At 46.5% G+C, this 25122-nt stretch overlaps 1 protein-coding gene across 3 annotated transcripts; it reads left to right on the top strand.

Annotated features, from left to right (window-relative positions):
* The first annotated feature begins 9674 nt into the window (after positions 1-9674).
* LAX1 (lymphocyte transmembrane adaptor 1) lies at positions 9675-22730 on the top strand. 3 transcript variants are annotated; one of them, XM_032137247.2, is made up of 6 exons: positions 9831-9868; positions 10001-10138; positions 15417-15526; positions 15947-16057; positions 16648-16727; positions 18467-22730. In XM_032137247.2, exons 2-6 carry the CDS (start codon positions 10050-10052, stop codon positions 19271-19273), a joined length of 1197 nt encoding a protein of 398 aa, XP_031993138.1. In that variant the 5' UTR covers positions 9831-9868; positions 10001-10049; the 3' UTR covers positions 19274-22730. The 3 variants fall into 3 exon arrangements, with proteins under 3 accessions (XP_031993137.1, XP_058286861.1, XP_031993138.1); XM_032137246.2 differs by lacking the exon at positions 10001-10138 and having other exon boundaries at positions 9675-9868; XM_058430878.1 differs by having other exon boundaries at positions 9675-10138.
* Positions 22731-25122: the final 2392 nt, after the last annotated feature.

The raw sequence follows: 25122 nt of genomic DNA, 5'->3' as shown, positions 1-25122 counted from the left end.
GCACAAGAAAGAATTTGGGATGAGTCCATAAAGTGAAAGCAAGTTTATTAAGAAAGTAAAGGAATAAAGAATGGCTACTCCATAGGCAGAGCAGCCTCCAAGGGCTGCTGGTTGGCTATTTTTTTATGATTATTTCTTGATTATGTGCTAAACAAGATGTGGATTATTCATGAGTTTTCTGGCAAAGGGGTGGCCAATCCCCAGAACTGAGGGTTCCTCTCCTTTTTAAACCACATAGGGTCTAATGTTGCCATGGTATTTGTAAACTGTCATGGCACTTGTGGGAGAGTCTTTTGGCATGCTTATGAATTATAATTAGTGTATAAGTAACAGTGAGAATGACTAGAGGTTGCCACCTTGGTTTTGGGCTTCTTTACCACATGCTGTTTGTGTTTGTTGTTGTTGTTGTTGTTGTTTGGTTGGGTTTTTTTGTTTGTTTTTTGTTTTTTTTAGACGGAGTCTTGCTCTATCACCAGGCTGGAGTGCAGTGGCACGATCTCAGCTGACTGCAACCTCCTCCACCTCCCGGGTTCAAGCAATTCTCCTGCCTCAGCCTCCCGAGTAGCTGGGACTACAGGCACGCACCACCATGCCCAGCTAATTTTTTTGTATTTTTAGTAGAGACAGGGTTTCACTGTGTTAGCCAGGATGATCTCGATCTCCTGACCTCATGATCTGCCCACCTCAGCCTCCCAAAGTGCTGGGATTACAGGTGTGAGTCACTGCGCCCGGCTACATGCTGTTTTATCAGCAAGGCCTTTGTGACCTGTATCTTGTGCCGACCTCCTGTCTCATCCTGTGACTAATAATGCCTTAACCTCCTAAAAATGCAGCCCAGTAGGTCTCAGACTTATTGGCCTCCCCTATTCAAGATGGAGTCGCTGTGGTTCGAACACCTCTGACACCGTCACACATTTATGTCCCAAATTCACAGCAGCAAGAAGCACCTAAGAGACCTTTTCAGATGGCCCAATTAACTCCTGTGGTCAGGCACTGTGCTAAATGCCAGATATGCAATAAATAAAACATAGCCCCTGCCCTCAGGTTCTCAAAGTCTACTTGGGGAGACAAACATTTAAACAAATAACTCCAGTGACTTGAGAGATGTCTCACAAAGATGCATGCACAGTGCGATGGGGGCACAGAAGAGGAAACCCAGGTCTCAGAAGGGAAAGGCTCACAGAGGTGGTGGTACTTGAGGTACATTTTTTTAAATAATAATTTTGGTTTATTTTTGTTGTTGTTTCAGAGACAGTCTTGCTCTGTCACCCAGGCTGGAGTGCAGTGGTGCAATCATAGCTCACTACAGCCTCAAACTCCTGGGTTTGAACAAACCTCTTGCCTCAGCCTCCCCAGTAGCTGAGACTACAGGTGTTTGCAACCATGCCTGGCTAAATTTTACAAAAAAATTTTTAGGCCGGGCGTGGTGGCTCACGCCTGTAATCCCAGCACTTTGGAAGGCTGAGGTGGGCGGATCACAAGGTTAGGAGTTCGAGACCAGCCTGGCCAACATAGTGAAACACCATCTCTACTAAAAACACACAAAAAAATTAGCTGGGCATGGTGGTGTGCGCCTGTAATCCCAGCTACTCAGGAGGCTGAGGCAGGAGAATCACTTGAACCCGGGAGGCAAAAGTTGCAGTGAGCTGAGATTGTGCCACTGCACTCCAGCCTGGGGGACACAGCAAGACTCCATCTCAAAAAAAAAGAAGAAAAAAAATTTTTTTAGAGCAGAGGTCTTACCATGTTGCCCAGGTGCAATAGTTTTTTTCTGTAAAAATGACACTTAGCTGGGTGCGGTGGCTCACGCCTGTAATCCCAGCACTTTGGGAGGCGGAGGTGGAGTTCAAGACCAGACCGACCAACATGGAGAAACCCTGTCTCTACCAAAAATACAAAATTAGCCGGGCATGGTGGCACATGCCTGTAATCCCAGCTACATGGGAGACTGAGGGAGGAGAATCGCTTTAACCCAGGAGGCAGAGGTTGCGGTGAGCCGAGATTGTGCCATTGCACTCCAGCTTGGGCAGCAAGAGGGAAACTCCGTCTCTAAAAACAAAAAAACACTCAATCTTTGTAAAAATTCAAGCAGTAAGAGTCCAAAGAAGAAAGTAACAAAACACCTCAGCCCCATAACTGAGAAAGAGCCAGTGTAAAGTTTTAAAGTGTGACTTTACTGAAATTTTACATGAGAAACAGAAGCTGCTGTTAAAATGAAGGAACTCAGGCCCGGCGCAGTGGCTCACGCCTGTAATCTCAACATTTTGGAAGGCCAAGGCAAGCAGATCACTTGAATTCAGGAGTTCGAGACCAGCCTGGCCAAGATAGTGAAACCCTGTCTCTACTAAAATATACAAAAAAATAGCTGAGTGTGGTAGCACACACCTGCAATCCCAGCTACTTGGGAGGCTCATGCATAAGAATTGCTTTAACCCTGGAGGCAGAGGTTGCAGTGAGCCAAGATCATGCCACTGCACTCCAGCCTGTGCGACAGAGTGAGACTCTGTCTCAAAAAAAATCAACGGGCTGGGCGTGGTGGCTCACGCCTGTAATCCCAGCACTTTGGGAGGCCTAGGCAGGCGGAACGCCTGTGGTCAGGAGTTCGAGATCAGCCTGACCAACATGGAGAAACTCCGTCTCTACTAAAAATACAAAAATTAGCCAAGCATGGTGGCACACACTTGTAATCCCAGCTACTCGGGAGGCTGAGGCAGGAGAATTACTTGAACCTGGGCAGAAGTTGCAGTGAGCCGAGATAGCGCCATTGCACTCCAGCCTGGGCAACAAGAGTGAAACTCCATCTCAAAAAAAAAAAAAAAAAATTAACTAAATTAAATTAAGGAACTCAATGGGGCACGGTGGCTCATGCCTGTAACCCCAGCATGTTAGGAGGCTGAAGCTGTCAGAGGCATTTGAACCAGGGCAACTTCATCTTGAATAGGGGCTGGGTAAAATGAGGCTGAGACCTATTGGGCTGCATTCCAAGTCAGTTAAGACATTCTAAGTCACAGGATGAGATAGGAGGTCAGCACCAGATACACGTCATAAAGATCTTGCTGATAAAACAGGCTGCAATAAAGAAGCTGGCCAAAACCCACCAAAACCAAGATGGTGACAAGAGTGACCTCTGGTCGTCCTCACTGCTATACCCCCACCAGTGCCCTGACAGTTTACCAATGTCATGGCAATGTCAGGAAGTCACCCTGTATGGTCTAAAAGAGGAGGCATGAATAATCCACCCCTTGTTTAGCATATAATCAAGATAAAACTATAAAAATGGGCAACCTGTAGCCTCAGGGCTGCTCCGTCTATGGAGTAGCCATTCTTTATTCCTTTACTTTCACTTTATGGACTCACTCTGAATACTTTTCTTTCTTTCTTTTTTTTTTCTTGAGACAGAGTTTTGCTCTTGTTGCCCAGGCTGGAGTGCAGTGGTGCAATCTTGGCTCACTGCAGCCTCCGTCTCCATGGTTCAAGTGATTCTCCTGCCTCAGCCTCCCGAGTAGCAGGAATTACAGGCACGCACCATTACACCCAGCTTTGTATTTTTGGTAGAGATGGGGTTTCACCATGTTGGCCAGGGTGGTCTGGAACTCCTGACCTCAAATGATCCGCCCGCCTCGGCCTTCCAAAGGGCTGGGATTATAGGCATGAGCCACAGCGCCAGGCCTGTCCTGAATACTTTCTTGTGCGAGATCCAAGAACCCTCTCTTGGGGTCTGGATCAGGACTCCTTTCCAATAACGAAGTGGGTGGATTGCTTGAGCCCAGGAGTTCGAGACCAGCCTGGGCAACATGACGAAACCTTGTCTCTGCAAAAAAATACAAAAATTAGCCAGGCATGATGGCGCGTGCCTGTAGTCCTAGGTATTCAGGAGGCTGAGGTGACTGCTCCACTGCACTCCAGCCTGGGTGACACAGTGAGACTCTGGAAAAAAGAGAGAGAGAGAGAAAGAAAGAAAGAAGAAAAAGAAAGAAAGAAGAAAGAAGAAAGAAAGAAAGGAAGGAAGGAAGGAAGGAAGGAAGGAAGGAGAGAGAGAGAGAGAGAGAAAGAAAGAAAAAGAAAGAAAGAAAGAAAGAACAAAAGGCCGAGCACGGTGGCTCACGCCTGTGATCCCAGCACTTTGGGAGGCCGAGGCAGGCGGATCACAAGGTCAGGAGATCAAGCCAATCCTGGCTAACACGGTGAAACCCCGTCTCTACTAAAAATACAAAAACAAAAATTAGCCAGGCATGGTGGCGGGCGCCTGTAGTCCCAGCTACTCGGGAGGCTGAGGCAGGAGAATGGCGTGAACCCGGGAGGCGGAGTTTGCAGTGAGCCGAGATGGCACCACTGCACTCCAGCCTGGGCAACACAGCGAGACTCTGTCTCAAAAAAAAAAAAAAGAAAGAACAGAAGGAACTCGCATAAAGGCCCAGAACACAAAAGTGACAATGAACTGGGTCTGCTTGGAATGCAGTGTGCAGCTGCAAGATGGCAGCACACCTGACTGGCTACTTTGCAGTAAGGACTGTCTGTTTTAGGTACAAATCCAATGCCTAGTGCAATGCCGTGGGAGATGTCCCATCAATATGTATTTAAAGCATAAAGTAACACCTGGAAGGCAGGCAAGTAAGCATCAAGAAAAGAGAAAGGCCAAAGGGGGCCATTAAGAATAAAGAAATGAGCTAGTGTCATAATAGCATAATAGCAGCCCCATTTAATGAGCTCTTAAATATGCCTAAACCAAGCATTTTTCATTGTTGACCCAATTAATTCTCAACAACATTACATAAGTAGTAGTATTATTGTCATATTACAGCCAAGGAAACACCCCAAAAGATTAAATGAACTGCTAAGGTCAGCCAGGTAGTAATTTAGAACTTGAACTCAGGTTGATGCTTTTAACATGTGCTTTCTGCCTTCACAAAGAAAACTTCTGGAAAGTTTCTGGTGTTAGCAACATCACGAAAATAACACATAGTTCCCCCATCCCCACCAAGGGACTTTGTAGACTTAGATACACAAATTATTTCTATTTAAAACCAATCTTAAGCCAAGTGCTGTGGCTCATGCTTGTAATCCCACCACTTTGGGAGGCCTAGGCAGCTGGACCACCTGAGCTCAGGAGTTGAAGACTAGCCTGGCCAAAAAGGCGAAACCCCCGTCTTTACAAAAAAATATAAAAATCAGCTGGGTATGGTGGCATGTGCCTGTAATCCCAGCTACTTAGGAGACTGAAGAAGGAGAATCACTTGAATCCAGAAAGCGGAGTTTGCAGTGAGCCTAGATCATGCCACTGCATTCCAGCCTGGGCGACACAATGAGACTCTGTCTCAAATAAATAAATAAAACCAGTTTAGGGCCGGGGCAGTGGCTCACACCTGTAATCTCAGCACTTTGGGAGGCTGAGGCAGGCGGATCACCTGAGGTTGGGAGTTTGAGACCAGCCTGGCAAACATGGTGAAACCCCATCTCTACTAAAAATACAAAATTAGTGGGTATGGTGGCACATGACTGTAATCCCAGCTAGTCAGGAGGCTGAGGCAGGAGAATCACTTGAATCTGGGAGGCGGAGGTTGCAGTGAGCCGAGATGGCGCTATTGCATTCCAGCCTGAGTGACAGAGCAAGACTCTGTCTCAAAAAAAAAAAAAACAAAAACAAAAAATAACAGTCTAGGCCAGGTGCAGTGGCTCATGCCTGTAATCCCAGCAAGTTGGGAGGCCGAGGCAGGCGGATCACGAGGTCAGGAGTTCGAGACAAGCCTGGCCAACATGGCAAAACCCCATCTCTACTAAAAATACAAAAATTAGCCGGGCGTGGTGGCGAGCACTTGTAATCCTAGCTACTCGGGAATCTGAGGCAGGAGAATCACTTGAACCCGGGAGGCGGAGGTTGCAGTGAGCCAAGATCGTGCCATTGCACTCTGGCCTGGGCGACAAGAGCAAGACTCCGTCTCAAAAAATAAATAAATAGGCCATACGCGGTAGCTCACACCTGCAATCCCAACACTTCGGGAGGCCAAGGCAGGTGGATCACAAGGTCAGGAGTTGGAGACCAGCCTGGCCAATATGGTAAAACTCCGTCTTTTCTAAAAAAAAAAAAAAAAAAAAAAATACAAAAATTAGCCGAGCATGGTGGTGCACGCCTGTAGTCCCAGCTACTCAGGAGGCTGAGGCAGAAGAACCGCTTGAACCCAGGAGGCAGAGGTTACAGTGAGCTGAGATCACACCACTGCACTCCAGCCTGGGCAAGAGCGCGAGACACGATCTCAAAAATAAATAAATAAATAAATAAATAAATAGTTGTTTGTTTGTTTTTAAGGGGAGTTTTGCTCTTGTTGCTCAGGCTAGAGTGCAATGGTGCAACCTCGGCTCACTGCAACCTCTGCCTCCCAGGTTCAAGCAATTCTGCTTCAGCCTCCTGAGTAGCTGGGATTACAGTGAGGCACCACCACACCTGGCTAATTTTTTATATTTTTGGTAGAGATGGAGTTTCTCCATGTTAGTCAGGCTGGTCTCAAACTCCTGACCTCAGGTGATTCAGCCGCCTCGGCCTCCCAACTTGCTGGGATTACAGGCGTGAGCCACTGCGCCTGGCCAAAAACCAGTCTTGATACTTTAGAATCCTGTCAGCGGGGTATGAACCAGAGCAACTCTATCTTGAATAGGGGCTGGGTAAAATGAGGCTGAGACCTATTGGGCTGCATTCCCAGACAGTTAAGGCATTCTAAGTCACAGAATGACATAGGAGGTTGGCACAAGATATAGGACATAAAGACCTTGCTGATAAAACAGATTGCAGTAAAGAAGCCGGCTAAAACCCACCAAAACCAACATGGCCATGAGAATGTCCTCTGGTCATCCTCACTGCCACACTCCCATCAGCACCATGACAGTTTACAAATGCCATGGCAACAATAGGAAGTTAGTCTATATGGTCTAAAAAGGAGAGGCATGAATAATCCAGCCCGTGTTTAGCATATCATCAAGAAATAACCATAAAAATGGGCAACCAGTAGCCCTTGAGGCTGCTCTGTCTATGAAGCCGCCATTCTTTTATTCCTTTACTTTCCTAATAAAGTTGCTTTCACTTTACTCTATGGACTTGCCCTGAATACTTCCTTGGGCAAGATCCAAGAATCCTCTCTTGGGGTCTGCATCAGGACCCCTTTCCTGTAACACCTTTCTGGCAACCACTGAAGGGACCATAGTGCAGAAACCCCCAATCCAAAGGCTAACTTTGGGTAAGTGTTGGGGTCTGGTAACACTCATATGTAACATCTGACCCCCAAAAAATCATGAAAAGTTGTTAAAACACTAGAGCAGGCTGGGTGCAGTGGCTCACACCTATAATCGCAGAATTTTGGGAGGCCAGGGTGGGCAGATCACTTGAGCCCAGGAGTTTGGACCAGCCTGGCTAACACGTTGAAACCTCATTTCTACTAAAAATACAAAAATTAGCCATGTGTGGTGGCATGTACATGTAGTCCCAGCTACTTGGGAGACTGAGGCAGGAGAATGGCTTGAGCCTGGGAGGCATAGGTTATAGTGAGCAAGAGCATGCCACTGCACTTCAGCCTGGGCAACAGGAGTGAAACCCTGTCTCAGAAAAAAACAACATCAACAACTCTAGAGCAATCGGATTTAAAACATACACTCCTTGGCCAGGCGCGGTGGCTTATGCCTGTAATCCCAGCACTTTGGGAGGCCAAGGCAGGCGGATCACCTGAGATCAGGAGTTGGAGACCAGCCTGACCAACATGGAGAAACCCCGTCTCTACTAAAAATACAAAATTAGCTGGGTGTGGTGGTGCATGCCTGTAATGCCAGCTACTCGGGAGGCTGAGACAGGAGAATTGCTTGAACCCGGGAGGCAGAGGTTTCGGTGAACCAATATCATGCCATTGCACTCCAGCCTGGGCAACGAGAGCAAAACTCCATCTCAAAACAACAACAACAACAACAAAATACACCCCATTTCCCAGGAACGAGTGTTTTTTGTTGTTATTGCTGTTGTTTTTTCCCCGCTATTATGATGAATCATTTCAGCTACCTACTTTTTGTTTTAGTTTGTCAGTTTGATTGGATTTTGCCCCATGGAGAAGGAAAGGAGAGCAGGATGAGGGGCACAGCCAACGCCTGGAAACCTGGCACTCACCTGCAGCCTGGGGCAGGTAACTTGGGCGGCTGCCTCTGAGGTGGTGATTTCCCTGAGATGTGGGGGCAGGAGAGAATCGGACAACCAGAGGGAAGATTGGTCTAACTGCTGCAGATTGGGTAGATAAGATAAGTGAGGCCCTGAAATGATCACATGCAATGGAAAAGTTCTTTAAAAAAAAAAAAAAAAAAAGTTGTTTTTTTTTTTAAGTAGCAGCCATGGTTCTGAGGTTTGGTTCCATGCGCCCTTTCCTTGTACTGCCTTCCAAGGTCCTGATTCACACACAATCCCATATTGGTTCCAATGGCCCAGGACCCCAGTCCTTGCCACCAGCATGATGTATCTTGTGAGTAGTCCTAGTTCCTACTCAGACCTGATCCAAAGGAGAAGTGGGCAGAGACCCAGTTTCCAGCTCCAGCACCAGCTGCCTCTGAGCCATTTCTGCTTCCTACCAGGTGAAGCTCCTGGGAGGGAAGGGGTCCAGGACCTGGAATGATAAAGCTCCCTGGAAAGCCAGCCATGGCCAGTCTGCAGCCCCTAGGGACTCTGTAAGAGTCTGGATGCAGACAGGCCAGGGACTGCCACCTCAGGAAAGCTGAGGACCTCAGTGTCCACTGGGAAGAGATGGGAGGGAGGCATGATTCTAGGAGGGTACTGCTGGTCTGCCCTTCCATTCGTCTGGGAATCCATTTCCTTGTGGAAAGTACAATCAGAGAGGTTCTTCTTCACATCCTCACAACAGTCTTAGTGGCCCCTTCTCTTTGGACTCTCCCAAGATGCAAAGAGTGTTTCTGGAGATTAGTAGGCTCAAGAAGGGAGGGGAGTTAGCAATAGATTTTGAACAATCTTCAAAGTTTGGAACACTTTGCGTAGCTCTTAAGGGTGAACTTGTTCAGCTTCTGAGACAGGTGTGTGACAAGTAAGACTGTGACTGATCTTCAGAAGATCCCTGAGAACAGGAGATCACCAGCAGCCAGGAGCTGTGGAAGGTTGCCTTGGGGAAGCAGGGGTCCTGCTAACCCAGCATAACCTCTATTCTTAAGGTAGTGCCCGGAGCAGAGGTTCCCAAAACATGAAACACAGACGAGCTCCATCAAAATCACCTGAAAGCTCCATCAAATTCACCTGGAAAGCATCAATATCCAAAGCCTGCCCCCTCTGCACCCTCCACCCACTGAATCAGAAGAGGGTCCCGGAGATCTGCATTTGACTCTAAAAGGCAACCTCCAGTGCTCCTTAGACTTGCTTAGAAAACACTGTAAATCCGAAGACTTATAAAACTCTAAGTGTCTCGGAAACTCAGGGCGAAGAATCACAAGTTCTCTACCACCCTGCCCCATTTTTAATCACACTCATCACAGACCACAAAGCACCTGGCAAACCCAGGGAACGGTGGGTTGAAGAAATGTTTTCTTCTAGCAGATTAAGAGCTGAGCAGAGTTTCCTGTGCCCTGTGCTTCATTAGCACATTGGTGGTGTCGTTTCCGGTGACTGACTCTCTGTTTCCATTCTGGCAAAGTGGTTTGCTCTTTTCACTCTGCTTTGGGTGTTGAAGGAAGATGAGCTTCTCACGGAGCCGCTCCTGAGCCTCTTGGCAGTTTCCCCCTCTGTGCCCCTCATGTTTCCACCAGAAGGCAGAAGCCATAGATTCTCCCTGAGCCACCTCACTTGGAAGCACCACGTCCGGATGAGATCGCACGTCCTGCAGTGGACATTAGCCACGTCCAGGTAGAACCAAACCTGTTGCTTTTGTATGTTGGGTCAACTCGGCCTGACGTTTCAGAGATAGACACAGATAGGGAGTTTGTTGCGGGGGTGGGGAGAAGTGGTAGACATGCTGGCTAACTGATTATGATTAAGAGAAACTTAGAAGCTGAAGCCAGAGAGCATCTCAAAGGTTCCTGATACAATGGATGGTGTGACTCCAACCCTTTCGACAATCAGAGGGAGGACCTTGGAGTCCAGCACTCTGCATGTGACTCCCCGCAGCCTGGACAGGTGAGTGACTCAGGGTGGTGAGCTCCACCCTGCCCTGATTTAGGCAGAAGGTCCTAGTCCACCCTTAGGAACTTCTTACACAGCATTGCTGCCGCCTCTCAACACCCAGGCTCAGGTCTACTAAACCACCAAACTCTAGGCTTGGAGGCATTTGCTCAGGGGTGCTAGGGGGAAAGGAAGGTATTGAGGAAAGAAAGAAGATACTGTGGTAGAGGAAAAACTGTGATAACACTGGTCCTTAAAGCTAGTTGCTTAGACTGGTTGGATTTCTCACCTCTCAGAGGCCCTGAACCATATCATCAATCTTTCCTAGGTGTCACCATGACAGAAACAAAAGGCTGAGTTTTCCAAGGGTGTGTTTTGAGATCCAAAAACTTGTCATGAATAAAAAATGTAGTGATTGATGTAATAAAGATACGTCTTTAGGACGTAAAATCTTACAGAACTAATCATGGGTATGAATTACTGCTACTACTTTCAATCTCATACAAACAAAATTAAAAATCCATCCACAGTTGAAACTTTAAAAACATTGGTAGCTAACCAGGCACGGTGGCTCACGCCTGTAACCCCAGCACTTTGGGAGGCCAAGTGGGGCAGATCACCTGAGGTCAGGAGTTCAAGACCAGCCTGGCCAACATGGTGAAACCCCGTCTCTACTAAAAATACAAAAATTAGCCGGGGGTGGTAGCATGCTCCTGCAGTCCCAGCTACTCAGGAGGCTGAGGCAGGAGAATCACTTGAATCCGGGAAACAGAGGTTGCAGTGTCATGTCATTGTACTCCAGCCTGGGCAACAAAAGCGAAACTCTGTCTCAAAAAATAAAATAAAATTGTAGTCGTTTGGGGAAATAAATGTTATTATCATGGCAAACACATGTCACTTGCAGGTAGATATGAGCATCGATGAGCAATGAATCAGAAGCCTGAAGCATCTCTCCAAAACTATTTCTTCATTTATTTTTATTTATTTCTAATTGGCAAATCAAATTATATATATTTATCATGATAGCCTGTTGTTTTGAAATATGTATACATTGTACAATAGCTACATTAAACTAATTAAGATACACATTACTTCACAATTTTCTTTTGTGGTGAGAATACTTAAAATTTCTCAGCAATTTTCAAGAATATGACACATTTTTATTAACTATAGACATCAACACTTTTTTTGTTTTGTTTGTTTGTTTGATTTTTTTTTTTTTTTTTTTAGACTGAGTGTCACTCTGTTGCCCAGGCTGGAGTGCAGTGGCGTGATCTCGGCTCACTACAACCTCCACCTCCCAGGTTCAAGCTATTCTCCTGCCTCAGCCTCCTGAGTAGCTGGGATTACAGGCATGCGCCACCACCCGCGGCTAACTTTTTTGTATTTTTAGTAGAAATGGGGTTTCTTCATGTTGGTCAGGCTGGTCTCGAACTATCTACCTTAGGTGATCCGCCCACCTCCGTCTCTTAAAGTGCTGGGATTACAGGCATGAGCCACCGCGTCTGGACCATCAACACATTTTTATTAACTATAGGCATTACATTATACAACAGATTTTTCTTTCTCTCTAACTGATTTTTTTTTTTTTTTGAGACGGAGTCTCACTCTGTCACCCAGGCTAGAGTGCAGTGGCGCGATCTCGGCTCACTGCAAGCTCTGCCTCCCAGGTTCATGCCATTCTCCTGCCTCAGCCTCTCAAGTAGCTGGGACTACAGGTGCCCGCCACCACGCCCGGCTAATTTTTTTGTATTTTTAGTAGAGAAGGGGTTTCACCGTGTTAGCCAGAATGGTCTCAATCTCCTGACCTCGTGATCCACTTGTCTCGGCCTCCCAAAGTGCTGGGATTACAGGCATGAGCCACTGCGCCCAGCCTCTAACTGATATTTTGTATCCTTTGACCAACATCTCGGCAACCCCTCCCTGGTAACCACCATTATACTCTCCACTTCTTTTTTTTTTTTTTTTCTTTTTTTGAGACAAAGATTCACTCTTGTTGCCCAGGCTGGAGTGCAACGGTGTGATCTCAGCTCACTGCAAGCTCCACCTCCCAGGTTCAAGCGATTCTCCTGCCTCAGCCTCCCCAGTAGCTGGGATTACAGGTATGTGCCACCATGCCTGGCTAATTTTGTATTTTTAGTAGAGTTGGGGGTTTCTCCATGTTGGTCAGTCTGGTCTCAAACTCCCTACCTCAGGTGATCCGCCCACCTCAGCCTCCCAAAGTGCTGGGATTACAGACATGAGGCACCGCGCCCCGCGTTGGTAGTTCTATTTTTAATTTTTGAACAACCTCCATAGTGTTTTCCATAATGGCTGTACTACACTTAAAACTATTTCTATATTAATTCATTTGTTTATTAATTCATTCATTTAACAAATATTCATCAGGGCCCTACTAAGTACCAAGCACTGTTTAAGGCACTAGGTGAACAGGATAAACAAGTCCATAAACTCCTGAAGATTATAGTCAAGTGGGAGAGTCAAATAATGAAAAGTGCTGAGCATGGTGGCTCATGCCTATAATCCAAGCACTTTGGTAGGCCAAGGCAGGAGGATCAATTGAGCCCAGGAGTTCAAAACCAGTCTGGGCAACACATGGAGACCCTGTCTCAAATTTTTTTTTTTTAAATAAAAAAATGATAAACAGATAAGCATATGAATGTATAATATCCACCAATCAGGCTGGGCGCAGTGGCTCACGCTTGTAATCCCAGCACTTTGGGAGGCCAAGGTGGGCGGATCACCCGAAGTCAGGAGTTCGAGACCAGCCTGACAAATATGATGAAACCCCATCTCTACTAAAAATACAAAAATTAGCCAGGCGTGGTGGTGCACACCTGTAGTCCCAGCTACTCGGGAGGCTGAGGCAGAAGAATCGCTTGGACCCGGGAGGGGGAAGTTGTGGTGAGCCAAGATCATGCCATTGCACTCCAGCCTGGGAAACAAAAGCAAAACTCCGTCTCAAAAAAAAGATATATCAATCAGTCATCAGTGCTATGAAGAAAAAGTGGAGCACAGCAAGGGGACTGCAAGTAATAGGGTGTGGCCATGGAAGACGTGTCTGAGGAGATGACATTTGACATTTCAGAAGAGGTCTGAATGAGAGGGACTCAGCCATGCAGACAGCTGAGAGAGGAGGATTCCCGGGAGAGGGAATGGCAGGTCTGACACAGAACTGTGCTCCGCATGGGCAACGGATCCTGGCAGTCAAAGTCGGAGGGAAAGCGGTAGGAAATAAGGTCAGAGGTAGGCAGAGACCAGATCATATCGTGCCGTCAAGTCCTCACTGAGGAAGGACTATAGACTTTATTCTAAGTCACTTGAAGCCAGGGAGAGTGATGAGTAGAGGAGGGATGTGATCTGATTTACTGTTTAGAATTATCACACTGGTTTTTGTGTGAAGACAACAAATGTTGAGGCCAAGAGTTAAAGCAAGGAGACCAACCAGGAAAGTTATTGCAAAGGTTCCTGTGAAACGCACAGTGGCTTAGACCCGAGTGGTGGCAACAGAGGAGCAAGAGGTGGTTGGGTTTGGGATAAATGCCCAGGGTAATACAGTCAGAATCTGCTGGTTGACTGGAAGTGGGGCATGAAAGAAAAAGAGCTCCAAGTCAAGAATGGCTCCAAGGTTTTTGACTAAGCCACTAGATGATGGGAAACACCTGGGGAGTAGCAGGTTTATGTGGGGAGAACAGGAGCTCTATTTTGGTTTGAGCTGTCTGTTAGGCAGCTAGTTAGAAATGCTCACTAGAAACTTGGATGGGCTGGGCGCGGTGGCTCACGCCTGTAATCCCAGCACTTTGGGAGGCTGGGGCAGGCGGATCATTTGATGCCAGGAGTTCAAGACCAGCCTGGCCAACATGGTGAAATCCCGTCTCTAATAAAAATACAAAAAAAAATTAGCCGGGCGTTGTGGCGTGTGTCTATAGTCCCGGCTACTCAGGAGACTGAGGCAGGAGAATCGCTTGAACCCGGGAGGCAGAGGTTGCAGTGAGCCAAGATCATGCCACTGCACTCCAGCCTGAGCGACAGAGCGAGACTCTGTCTCAAAAAAAAAAAAAAAAAGAAAGAAATTTGTGTAAATAAGCCTAAAACTCAAGGGGACAAAAACCTTCCCTGTTAAATGCCCTGGTTTCTAATAATTGGGGGTAGCACGCCAGTTCCTGATTCCTGCTGTAACTTCAGTTGGCAGCTTCCTGTTGCATCAGGCATAGCCACCTGGGATTGTAATCATCTGGACACATTTCAACACCCAAGCAAAACTGACTAGTGACACCAGCCCTGCCAGGGAATTGCAAGGTAGCACAGAACATGAATTGGTTAAACTTCACACAACAGCAGCATGTTGCTTGGAGACCAGCTCCACAAATTGGTGCGGCGGGGGGCGGGGGGGGGCATTATTCAAGTTCATGCAAGCTGGACTCTGTCACAGAGCCACTCCTTAATTGTATGTTGGCTAATCCTCTCCTCCAAGCAAGCCAGGAAGCCCACGAGTAGGGAACAAGAAGGGACAAATGACTTTGACTTTGCAGGTTTGGAGGACAGTGTGGCAGAGTGGAAAGAGCATGGTCTTTGGATGCAAACAGACCTAGATTCACATTCCTTCTCTGCTCCTTCCTACCTAGGTGATCTCTGACATGTTACTTTACCTTTCTGAGTCTAAAGCTCAGGTTACTTGGCCACAAAGTGTGATAGGATTGTTGTAAAGATTAAATAAGTTTCACAGGCCAGGCACGGTGGCTCACGCCTGTAATTCCAGCACTTTGGGAGGCCAAGGCGGGCAGATCACAAGGTCAAGAGATTGAGACCATCCTGGCCAATGTGGTGAAACCCCGTCTCTACTAAAAATACAAAAATTAGCTGGGCGTCGTGGCACACTCCTGTAATCCCAGCTACTCTGGAGGCTGAGGCAGGAGAATGGCTTGAACCCAGGAGGCAGAAGTTGCAGCGAGTTGAGATCATGCCACTGCACTCCAGCCTGGGTGACAGAAAAAGACTCCATCCAAAAAAAAAAAGAGAAAGAAAGAAAGAAAAAGATTAAATAAGTTTCACATGTGAACCCCTGGCACCTGGTAGGCATTTGAAAGGAATAGTTCCCTTCTCCCCTGTCCAAGTCCCCTCTCTCCATAAAGTCGATATTCAGAGATAACCCTCTCTTCCACCACAGCCCATCTGGGCTTTCCTTCACTCGGCTCCCATTCCAAATCTTCAGGCTCTAACTCCTGAAGGAAATGTCTCCTCCAGCCTCTCCACCCTCCTACAGCTAGCGCATGGCATTTGATTGTTTTTCTAGAAATAAAGACCAGATCAGCAACATCTTTTCTGGGTTCGCGGGACTCCTCGCCATCCTCCTAGTCGTTGCGGTTTTCTGCATCTTGTGGAACTGGAATAAACGAAAGAAGCGTGAGTCCCTTGTTTGTCCTGAGTTGAGACACAGTAGGATTAATAATCTAGCCTGGAATTTAAAGCCCAGCTTATTTACCAGGGATAAACTATTGGCCTGGGGAGTCCTCAGTTCTTACCTGATACATTGGCCACTGCCTCACTCAAGATCCTGAACTGTGGCTCCAAGAGCCCAGTGCTGATGGAGTTCCCCTGGGAAAGACATTGCCCTGGTGCCCTGTGTCCAGTTTCCTCTTTATGTTCTGTCCATCAAGTCCCCTATTCCTCTCACTCAAATGAAAATTCCTGTAGCTCGAGTCTGAAAGGGTATTTTTGCAAGAACTGGCAAGGATTGGGAGCATTTTCAGGGGCCACCATGAGTCCCTTCACTCTGGGCAGCTGACCCCCGCCATGACTCCCATCTCTCTCATTGCCTTGCAGGACAAGTTCCTTACCTCCGAGTTACCGTCATGCCCTTGCTGACTTTGCCACAAACCAGACAAAGAGCCAAAAATATTTATGACATCTTGCCTTGGCGACAGGAAGACCTTGGTAGGTTTTTCCTTCTAATCTATGGAGTCCAGATGTTCGAACTTCTACTCCCAGAATGTGCCTCTCACCCTCTAGAAGCAATTTTCTTTAAGTTCTCAAACCTGTTTGCCCTTCAGAGCGTATCAGGGAGAATGGGATAGATAGACTGTCAGCTGCAACTCCAGGGGGGTCTGGAGGGCTCCAGAAAAGGAGCAGAGGGTCACCTGGGCTGGGAGTTTTGTTTTTTCTTAATGTTAAGGCAACAGAAGAAAGCCAAGTGTGTCCAGGCACGGGGAAGACACAAAGGAAGAGAACTCGGTGCCAGCATCACAGGCAGAAGTTGGGGCGGGGAGGAGGTTCTCACACAGGAGGTTGTTTCTCAGCCTCCTAACCCCTGTGATAGCATCCTCCAGTGCCACAGAAGCTGAGGGGCTTCCGGTTCTCAGAGTGTCATCCCCATAGCTCTGACCTCAGAACATGAGAGAACACCAGACCCAAGGCTGGAAATTCCAGACACCATGCAAACCCACTTCATCCATGATGCAGGGATTATTTGGACTGAAGCACTCAGAGGACTGACTATCTTCAGGATTTGTTCTCTGTCCTTTCAGGGAGACATGAGTCAAGGAGTATGCGCATTTTCAGTACTGAGAGCCTCCTCTCCAGAAATTCTGAGAGCCCGGAGCATGTGGTAAGAGTCAAGCTTCTTGGGAGAATGACATGTCTCTGCCAGAAGAACTGTGGGGAAAGAGTTATAGGGCTTGGATCTGGTTTCACTGCAAACAAACAGCCTGCCCTTTGGCACTCGCCCTGCAGTCCTATTAATAAATTGGGAAGACTAGCCTCAGGATCTCCTATACCCAAAAAGAAAAATTAAGGACAGAGGCAAGTGTTTGGAGTTATAAAAAGGGCACCAGGGTACAGATATTCAAGTGCATAATGTCAGAACTGAAATTCATTGGTATACATATATATATATATATATATATATATATATTTTTTTTTTTTTTTTTTTTTTTTTTTTTTGAGATGGAGTCTTGCTCTGTCACCCAGGCTGGAGTGCAGTGGTGCGATCTCGGCTCACTGCAACTTCTGCTTCCCAGGTTCAAGGGGTTCTCTTGCCTCAGCCTCCCAAGTAGCTGGGATTACAGGCGTGCGCTACCACGCCCAGCTAATTTTTGCATTTTTAGTAGAGACGGGGTTTCACCACGTTGGCCAGGATGGTCTCAATCTCTTGACCTTTTGATCCACCTGCCTTGGCCTCCCAAAGTGCTGAGATTACAGGCATGAGCCACCGTGCCCAGCATTTTTTTTTCTTTTTTTGCTCACTCCAACCTCTGCTTCCCAGGCTCAAGCGATCCTCCCACCTCATCCCCCTAAGTAGCTGGGACCGCAGGCACACACCACCATGCCTGGCTAACTTTCGTATTTTGTGTAGAGATGGGGTTTCACCATAGTGCCCAGGCTGGTCTCAAACACCTGAGCTCAAGCAATCTGCCCGCCTTGGCCTCCCAAAGTGCTGAGATTACAGGTGTGAGCCACCATGCCCTGCCAATTGATTGTTTTAACAAAGACATGACAACATGCTTATTCAAATGAATGTTGCTGCCTTCAAAGTGATCATCTCAGGAGGGTATGCAAATATTCCAACAATGCCATTAGTGCTCAAAACACACTTAAAAACCTGCTTTGGATATTGCTTCCAGGGCTTATGTCAATTATTTCAATTACCCTCAGGAGCAGAAATATCTGTAAGTCATTCAGCACTGTAGCTGATATAGAAAGTGTTTGATCAAATGAGATTGTTATAGGACCAACAGGTTTGTGTGTCTGCTGCCTGGTAACAAAACATACACTGTCCCTACTAAAAATGCAAAATATTAGCCGGGCGGTGGTAGAAGGCACCTGTAATACCAGCTACTCAGGAGGCTGAGGCGGGACAATTGATTGAACATGGGAGGCAGAGATTGCAGTGAGCTGAGATCGCTCCACTGCACTCCAGCTTGGGCGACAAGAGCGAAACTCCTTCTCAAAAACAAAAATAAAAACAAACTTATGATGTAAATATTATGATAATCTTCATTTTATAAATTAGGAAATGAAGACACCGAGAGATTAGGTCAGGTGCTCCTACTCACTTGGCAGAAAGTGGTGAGGCTAGGATTTGTACCTTTAGTCTAAGCCTCACCTTTAGCCACTATGTTGTACTGCCTCTCAGTGGGCTCTTCGGTTGATAATACTTTCGTCCCACCCACCCCTCGCCAATTGATTCCCATACTGTGGCCAAAAACCAGTTGCAATTTATCATCACATTTGCACTGTTGCTCTTCTTTGTTTTTTTGAACTATGCCAGTGGTATTTTCCAAGAAGAAAGGCTTTGTCCATATTTCTACTTGCATCTGACCACTGGCTTCCTTTTCTTCCTCATAGCCCTCCCAAGCAGGCAATGCCTTCCAGGAGCATAGAGCCCATATCCATGCCACGGAGTACGCGGTGGGTATCTATGACAATGCCATGGTCCCCCAGATGTGTGGGAACCTCACTCCCTCGGCACACTGCTTCAATGTCAGAGCTTCCAGAGACTGCACAAGCATTTCTTCAGAGGATTCACATGATTATGTCAATGTCCCCGCAGCAGAAGAGATTGCTGAGACTCTAGCTTCTACCAAAAGCCCTTCCAGAAATCTCTTCGTTCTTCCCAGTACCCAGAAGCTGGAGTTTACTGAGGAAAGAGATGAGGGCTGTGGAGATGCTGGTGACTGTACCAGTTTGTATTCTCCAGGAACTGAGGACAGTGATTCACTCAGCAATGGAGAAGGTTCTTCTCAGATCTCAAATGACTATGTCAACATGACAGGGTTGGATCTCAGTGCCATCCAGGAGAGGCAGCTCTGGGTGGCTTTTCAGTGCTGCAGAGACTATGAAAATGTTCCAGCAGCAGATTCCAGTGGAAGCCAGCAGCAGACTGAGAAAGATGTGCCATCCTCAAACATAGGTCATGCTGAGGACAAGACAGATGATCCCGGGACCCATGTCCAATGTGTCAAAAGGACATTCCTTGCTTCAGGGGATTATGCAGACTTTCAGCCATTCACACAGAGTGAGGACAGTCAGATGAAACATAGAGAAGAGATGTCAAATGAGGACTCCGATGCCTATGAAAATGTGCTAACTGCCAAGTTAGGAGGCAGGGACTCTGAGCAGGGACCTGGCACTCAGCTCCTTCCTGATGAATGAAGACCCAGGTACCCAGCTGTAAAGCCACATTGAGTAGCCTATAGACTACTGCAGAGTCTAGTGCAGACCCGTGATCACCTTAGTGCTTCAGTGGATTCACTGGTTAGATTAAAAAGAGGCTGAGATGAGCAGGGAACTAAGAGGCCACACAAAAGCAGAGGTTTGGGAATTCCAGAAGGGAATTCTTTTCAAGCAGAGTGTGGTTATCTCCTGTACCAGCCTAAGAATGTTTGCTGAAACTGCTTCCTAGAACTGTGAGGAAAGCAGGAAAGTAGTGCACAGTAGTCTAAGATTATTACCTTCATTAATACCAACAGGCTGCAAAGCAAGAGTATAGATTATTGTATATTCCAGGCAGAGGTCAAAAAGAAGGAAGAAGTTGGAGTGGAGTGGGGTGGACAATTTCCATTTTAAAGAGTGTAGACAGGCCAGGGGCAGTGACTCATGCCTGTAATCCCAGCACTTTGGTAGGCCGAGGAGGGCAGATCACTTGGTACCAGGACTTCTAGACCAGCCTGGCCAACATGGCCCATCTTTACTAAAAATACAAAAATTAGCCAGGCATGGTGGTGTGCCCCTGTAATCCCAGCTACTCAGGAGGCTGAAGCAGGAGAATCGCTTGAACCCGGGAGGTGGAGGTTGTAGCAAGCCGAGATTGAGCCACTGTACTCCAGCCTGGTGACAGAGCGAGACTCCCTCTCAAAAAAACAAAACAAAACAAAACAAAAGTGTGGGCAACCAAATGCAGGTGAGGATGCAGAAGAATAGGAACTGTCACTGGTGGCTGATGGGATTGCAAAGCATCAGGGCCACTTTGAAAAACTATTCAGCAGTTTCTTATAAGCATAACTTATCAGATGGCCCAGCCATTTCACTACTACAAGTTGACCCAAGTGAACTGAAAACTTATGTTCACACAAAAACTCGCACATGACTGTTTATAGCAGCTTCATTCATAATTACCAAAAACTAGAAATAACCAAGATATCCTTCAACAGGTGATTGGATAAACTGTTGATATCCATTCCTTGAGTTTATCCATATTCAACAGTAAAAAATGAACTCTTGGTTCACACAATAATAAACACATACCTTAAATCCATTTTGCTAAGTGAAAGAAGCTAGGCTTAACAGTCTACATGTTGGGCGATTCTATTTATATGACATTCTGGAAAAGGCAAAACTATAGGGATGAAGAACAGATCAGTTGTTGCCAGGTTTGGGAAAAGGAGGGAAGTTTGCTACAAAGGGGCCGCAAAGGGAATTTTTAGGCTGATGGAGCTGTTCTGTATGGTACTGTGTGGTGGATACATGACAATATCCATTTGCAAACACAAGAACTATACACATGGCCAGGCGCGGTGGCTCACGCCTGTAATCCCAGCACTTTGGGGGACCGAGGCAGGGGAACACGAGGTCAGGAGATTGAGACTGTCCTGGACAACATGGTGAAACCCTGTCTCTACTGTCTCTAACATTTGTAAAACTGTCTCTAATTTGTAATTTGTAAACCCTGTCTCTCATATTTGTAAAAACACAAAAATTAGCCTGGCATGGTGGTGTGCGCCTGTAGTCCCAGCTACTCAGGAGGCTGAGGCAGGAGAATCGCTTGAACCAGGAAGGCAGACTGCACTCCAGCCTGGGCAACAGAGAAAGACTCTGTCTCAAAAAATAATAATAATAATAATTATACGCTAGACAAAGGGGCTTTTATTGTATGCAAATTTTAAAAAATGAACAGACCGTCAAGGGAACCCAAGATGGTATGCAAATTGTGGCAAATGAATCTAATTGTATTATAAATGTATGATATCAACTCACTGAAAGGGATGGGGAAAAAAAGAACTAACAATTGAAGTTGGAAAACAATGTTTTGACTTGTAACTGTAGATAAGGACACAAAGAACTGTATACAAAAACTGCACTCTGGTTGGTAAATTTGTATCTCACAGAGGCATGGCTTAGCAATTCTGAAACGACTTTATATGTATATTTGGGTTAAATAAGTCAATCTATTGTAGATAAAGAGAGACAGGTTAGTGTAAGAATTGAATTGCAGGGCACCCAACTGGTGTCCAGAAAGCTGGAAAATTGGTTGGCTGTTGGGGGAAAAAACCCACACATTTGGTGTCAGAAGTGTCGTGAGTGAAAACAGACCATCACTCCACCAAGTGGCCAGCATTTAAATTCACGCCACACAGAGGGAACCATGACAGTCTGGTACTGATGACAAAACAGGGTTAGCCAGGGCAGCAGCAAGCGCATCGAAAGGACAATCCCATAATCAAGTAAGGAGAATGAAGCTTAAATGGACTGAACAAAATCTTAAACATTGGCATGACAGAATTCTCATAACTAAGAGGGGATGAAAAGTTATAGGATCTAAATTAGAAGTTATGAAGACATCTGTCACCCAGTAAGGGTGGGAGGGACAACATATCAGTTGGGGGCAGGTCCTGGAATAAACTACACCAGCTCTTTTTTATTTTTTGAGATGGAGCTTTGGTCTTGTCACCCAGGCTGGAGTGCAATGGCATGATCTTGGCTCACTGCAACCTCCACCTCCCAAGTTCAAGCAATTCTCCTGCCTTCACCTTCCAAGTAGCTGAGATTACAGGTGCCTGCCACCATGATAATTTTGTCTTTTTAGTAGAGACGGGGTTTCACCATGTTGGTTAGGCTGGTCTCGAACTCCTGACCTCAGGTGATCCACCTGCTGTGGCCTCCCAAAGTGCTGGAATTACAGGTGTGAGCCACCACGCTGGGCCCTAAGGCAGCTCTTGCTTGTTTACACACCAACAAGCTGGATACCTCAATCAGCCAGTCACACTTACATACTCTCCCAAATCAAGAATGATTAATGCACTGTAGATTGTCTCATATTTAGATAGGAAACTTTTCTGTTTATTTCTTGTTTTAAGAAATTGTTGCAAACGAATCAATGAAAAATTTTTTATTGAATGTTAATGTTTTTCTTTCCATTTATGGTTTTGTTTTCTCACATTAGTTGCCAGGAAATGTTGACTAATTGTCTTATCTCATACACTCGATAATGCTAAATATGAGGAAATTTTTTCAAGATTAGGATAGGATGAAAAAGTAGATATAAAGATAACCAAGGCCAGGCACAGTGGCTCATGCCTGTAATCCCAGCTCTGTGGGAGGCCACGGCAGGCAGATGACTTGAGCCCAGGAGTTCAAGACCAGCTTGGGCAACATGGTAAAACCCCATCTCTACAAAAAATACAAAAATTAGCTAGACATGGTGGTGCTTGCCTGTAGTTCCAGGTACTCGGGAGGCTGAGGTGGGAGGATCACTTGAGCCCAAGAGGTTGAGGCTGCAGTGAGCCATATTCCTGCCTCTGCATTCCAGCCTGGGCGATAGCAAGACTCTGCCTCAAACAAACAAAGATAACTAACCCATTGTGATTCCTTAATTAGTTAAATAAAATGAATTAATTACCCAAACCTACATTATATTGATTGTGTCTTCATTCAGGATACTGTTTAGTACAAAACACAGAGGTTTGCTAAGTTTCATCCTTCCCTCTAGAAGCCCCCACCCTCTAATGGTGAATGGAAGATGAGGTCTTGCTGTCCCTCTGGCATCTGTTCTCCTTCAGCACTCCCTTACTATGACAGGCTTTATCATCAATTCTGGGTTTCCTGTGGGCTGAGGGCCTATACTGACTTGCAAATATTTCCAGAAACTCTCAGTCAATAAGCCGGTGTCCTGCTCCCCTGAAGTTAGAGAGAAATGGAAGCAAACAGGCCTCCCTCTCCTCTTACCAATCACTTCCTTCAGCATTCCCACCTCCAGACAGGGAAGGTAGATGTCTGTTTCTACCCTGAAGAGTTAGGATCATTTCAGAAGAATATGACAACATAGCCAGAAAACTCTAACCTTTTCTTTTTATCTCCGATGCTTCTTTGACTCTCCAGGGGAAATGAAAGGAACCTGAAGCCCTTCACAAGAGCGCAATTTCCCATGCAGGGCCAGCTTCCTGAGCGTGCTGCCTGAGCATTTGCACGGGGCCTGGCACTCAGAAGGGCCCTGCACTTGGTTTAATGTTGTGCTGTTGCCATCTTGAAATTCTTACCTTTGAAAGAAATTATTATCTTTGAACTCGTGTTTTGTAAATGAAGTCTGTTGGGACAATGGAGAATGCACATGGGAAGAAAAGATACTCATAATATGTATGTCCATCATCCATTGCCTCCCATTTATATGTAGTTTTTGCAGTGCCTTATGAGTAGAGGATTCTGGCAGACCCACATTTCATGGAAGTTCAGCATGATTCCGAGTGGGTATGTCAGAGGCATTGGAACCAGAGCGACTCCATCTTAAATGGCAGCTGGGTAAAATGAGGCTGAGACCTGCTGGGCTGCATTCCCAGAAGGTTAGGCATTCTTAGTCACAGAATGAGATAGGAGGTCGGCACAAGATACAGGTCACAAAGACCTTGATGATAAAACAGCCTGTGATAAAGAAGCCAGCCAAAACCCATCAAAACCAAGATGGCGATGAGAGTGACCCCTAGTCATCCTCACTGCTCATTATATGCTCATCAGAATGCATTAGCGTGCTAAAAGACACTCCTACTGGCACCATGACAGTTTACAAATGCCATATCAATGTCTAGAAGTTACCCTCTATGGTCTAAAAGGAAGATGAACCTTTAGTTTTGGGAAATCTCCACCCCTTTCCCAGTAAACTAATGAATAATCTGCCGGGCGCGGTGGCTCACGCCTGTCATCCCAGCACTTTGAGAGGCCGAGGCGGGCGGATCACGAGGTCGAGAGATCGAGACCACCCTGGCCAACACGGTGAAATCCTGTCTCTACTAAAAATACAAAAAAAAAAAAAAAAAAAAAAATTAGCCGGGCATGGTGGCAGGCGCCTGTAATCCCAGCTACTTGGGAGGCTGAGGCAAGAGAATCGCTTGAACCTGGGAGGCGGAGGTTGCAGTGAGCCGAGATCGCACCATTGCACTCCAGCCTGGGCAAAAAGAGTAAAACTCTGTCTCAAAAAAAAAAAAGAATAATCTGCCCCTCGTTTAACATATGATCAAGAGATAACCATGAAAGGCCAGGCATGGTGTCTCACGCCTGTAATCCCAGCACTTCGGGAGGCTGAGGCAGGCAGATCACTTGAGGTCAGGAGTTTGAGACCAGCCTGGCCAGCATGGTGAAACCCTGTCTCTACTAAAAATAGAAAAATTAGCCAGGTGTGGTGGCACACACCTGTAATCCCAACTACTTGGGAGGCAGAGGCAGGAGAATCACTTAAACCTGGAAGGCAGGGCCGGGCGCGGTGGCTCATGCTTGTAATCCCAGCACTTTGGGAGGCCGAGGCGGGCGGATCACGAGGTCAGGAGATCGAGACCACGGTGAAACCCCGTCTCTACTAAAAATACAAAAAATCAGCCGGGCGTGGTGGCGAGCGCCTGTAGTCCCAGCTACTCGGAGAGGCTGAGGCAGGAGAATGGCGTGAACCCAGGAGGCGGAGCTTGCAGTGAGCCGAGATCGCGCCACTGCACTCCAGCCTGGGCGACAGAGTGAGACTCCGTCTCAAAAAAAAAAAAAAAAAAAAAAAACCTGGAAGGCAGAGGTTGCAGTGAGCCAAGATCACTGCACTCTAGCCTGGGTGACAGAGCAATACTCTATCTCAATAAAAAATAAGTAAGTAAAAACTAAAGCTGGCATTAGGCTGGGCACTGTGGCTCATGCCTGTAATCCCAGCACTTTGGGAGGCAGAGGCAGGCGGATCACCTGAGGTCAGGAGTTCGAGACTACCCTGGCCACCATGGTGAAACCCTGTCTCTACTAAAAATACAAAAATTAGCTGG

The sequence above is a fragment of the Hylobates moloch genome, unplaced genomic scaffold, assembly GCF_009828535.3.
Source record: "Hylobates moloch isolate HMO894 unplaced genomic scaffold, HMol_V3 SCAFFOLD_18, whole genome shotgun sequence".
In the NCBI taxonomy this organism is placed as follows: Eukaryota; Metazoa; Chordata; class Mammalia; order Primates; family Hylobatidae; genus Hylobates; species Hylobates moloch.
This window is presented reverse-complemented; position numbering and strand designations above follow the sequence as displayed.

What these genes read in the sequence shown, in the direction of transcription:
- LAX1 (XM_032137246.2), top strand. Translation starts at nt 9,759, where the DNA reads ATGTTTCCACCAGAAGGCAGAAGCCATAGATTCTCCCTGAGCCACCTC. An exon ending in TTGGCGACAGGAAGACCTTG is followed by an intron (nt 16,058 to 16,647) that starts GTAGGTTTTTCC and finishes CTGTCCTTTCAG; the next exon opens with GGAGACATGAGTCAAGGAGT. An exon ending in CTGAGAGCCCGGAGCATGTG is followed by an intron (nt 16,728 to 18,466) that starts GTAAGAGTCAAG and finishes TCTTCCTCATAG; the next exon opens with CCCTCCCAAGCAGGCAATGC.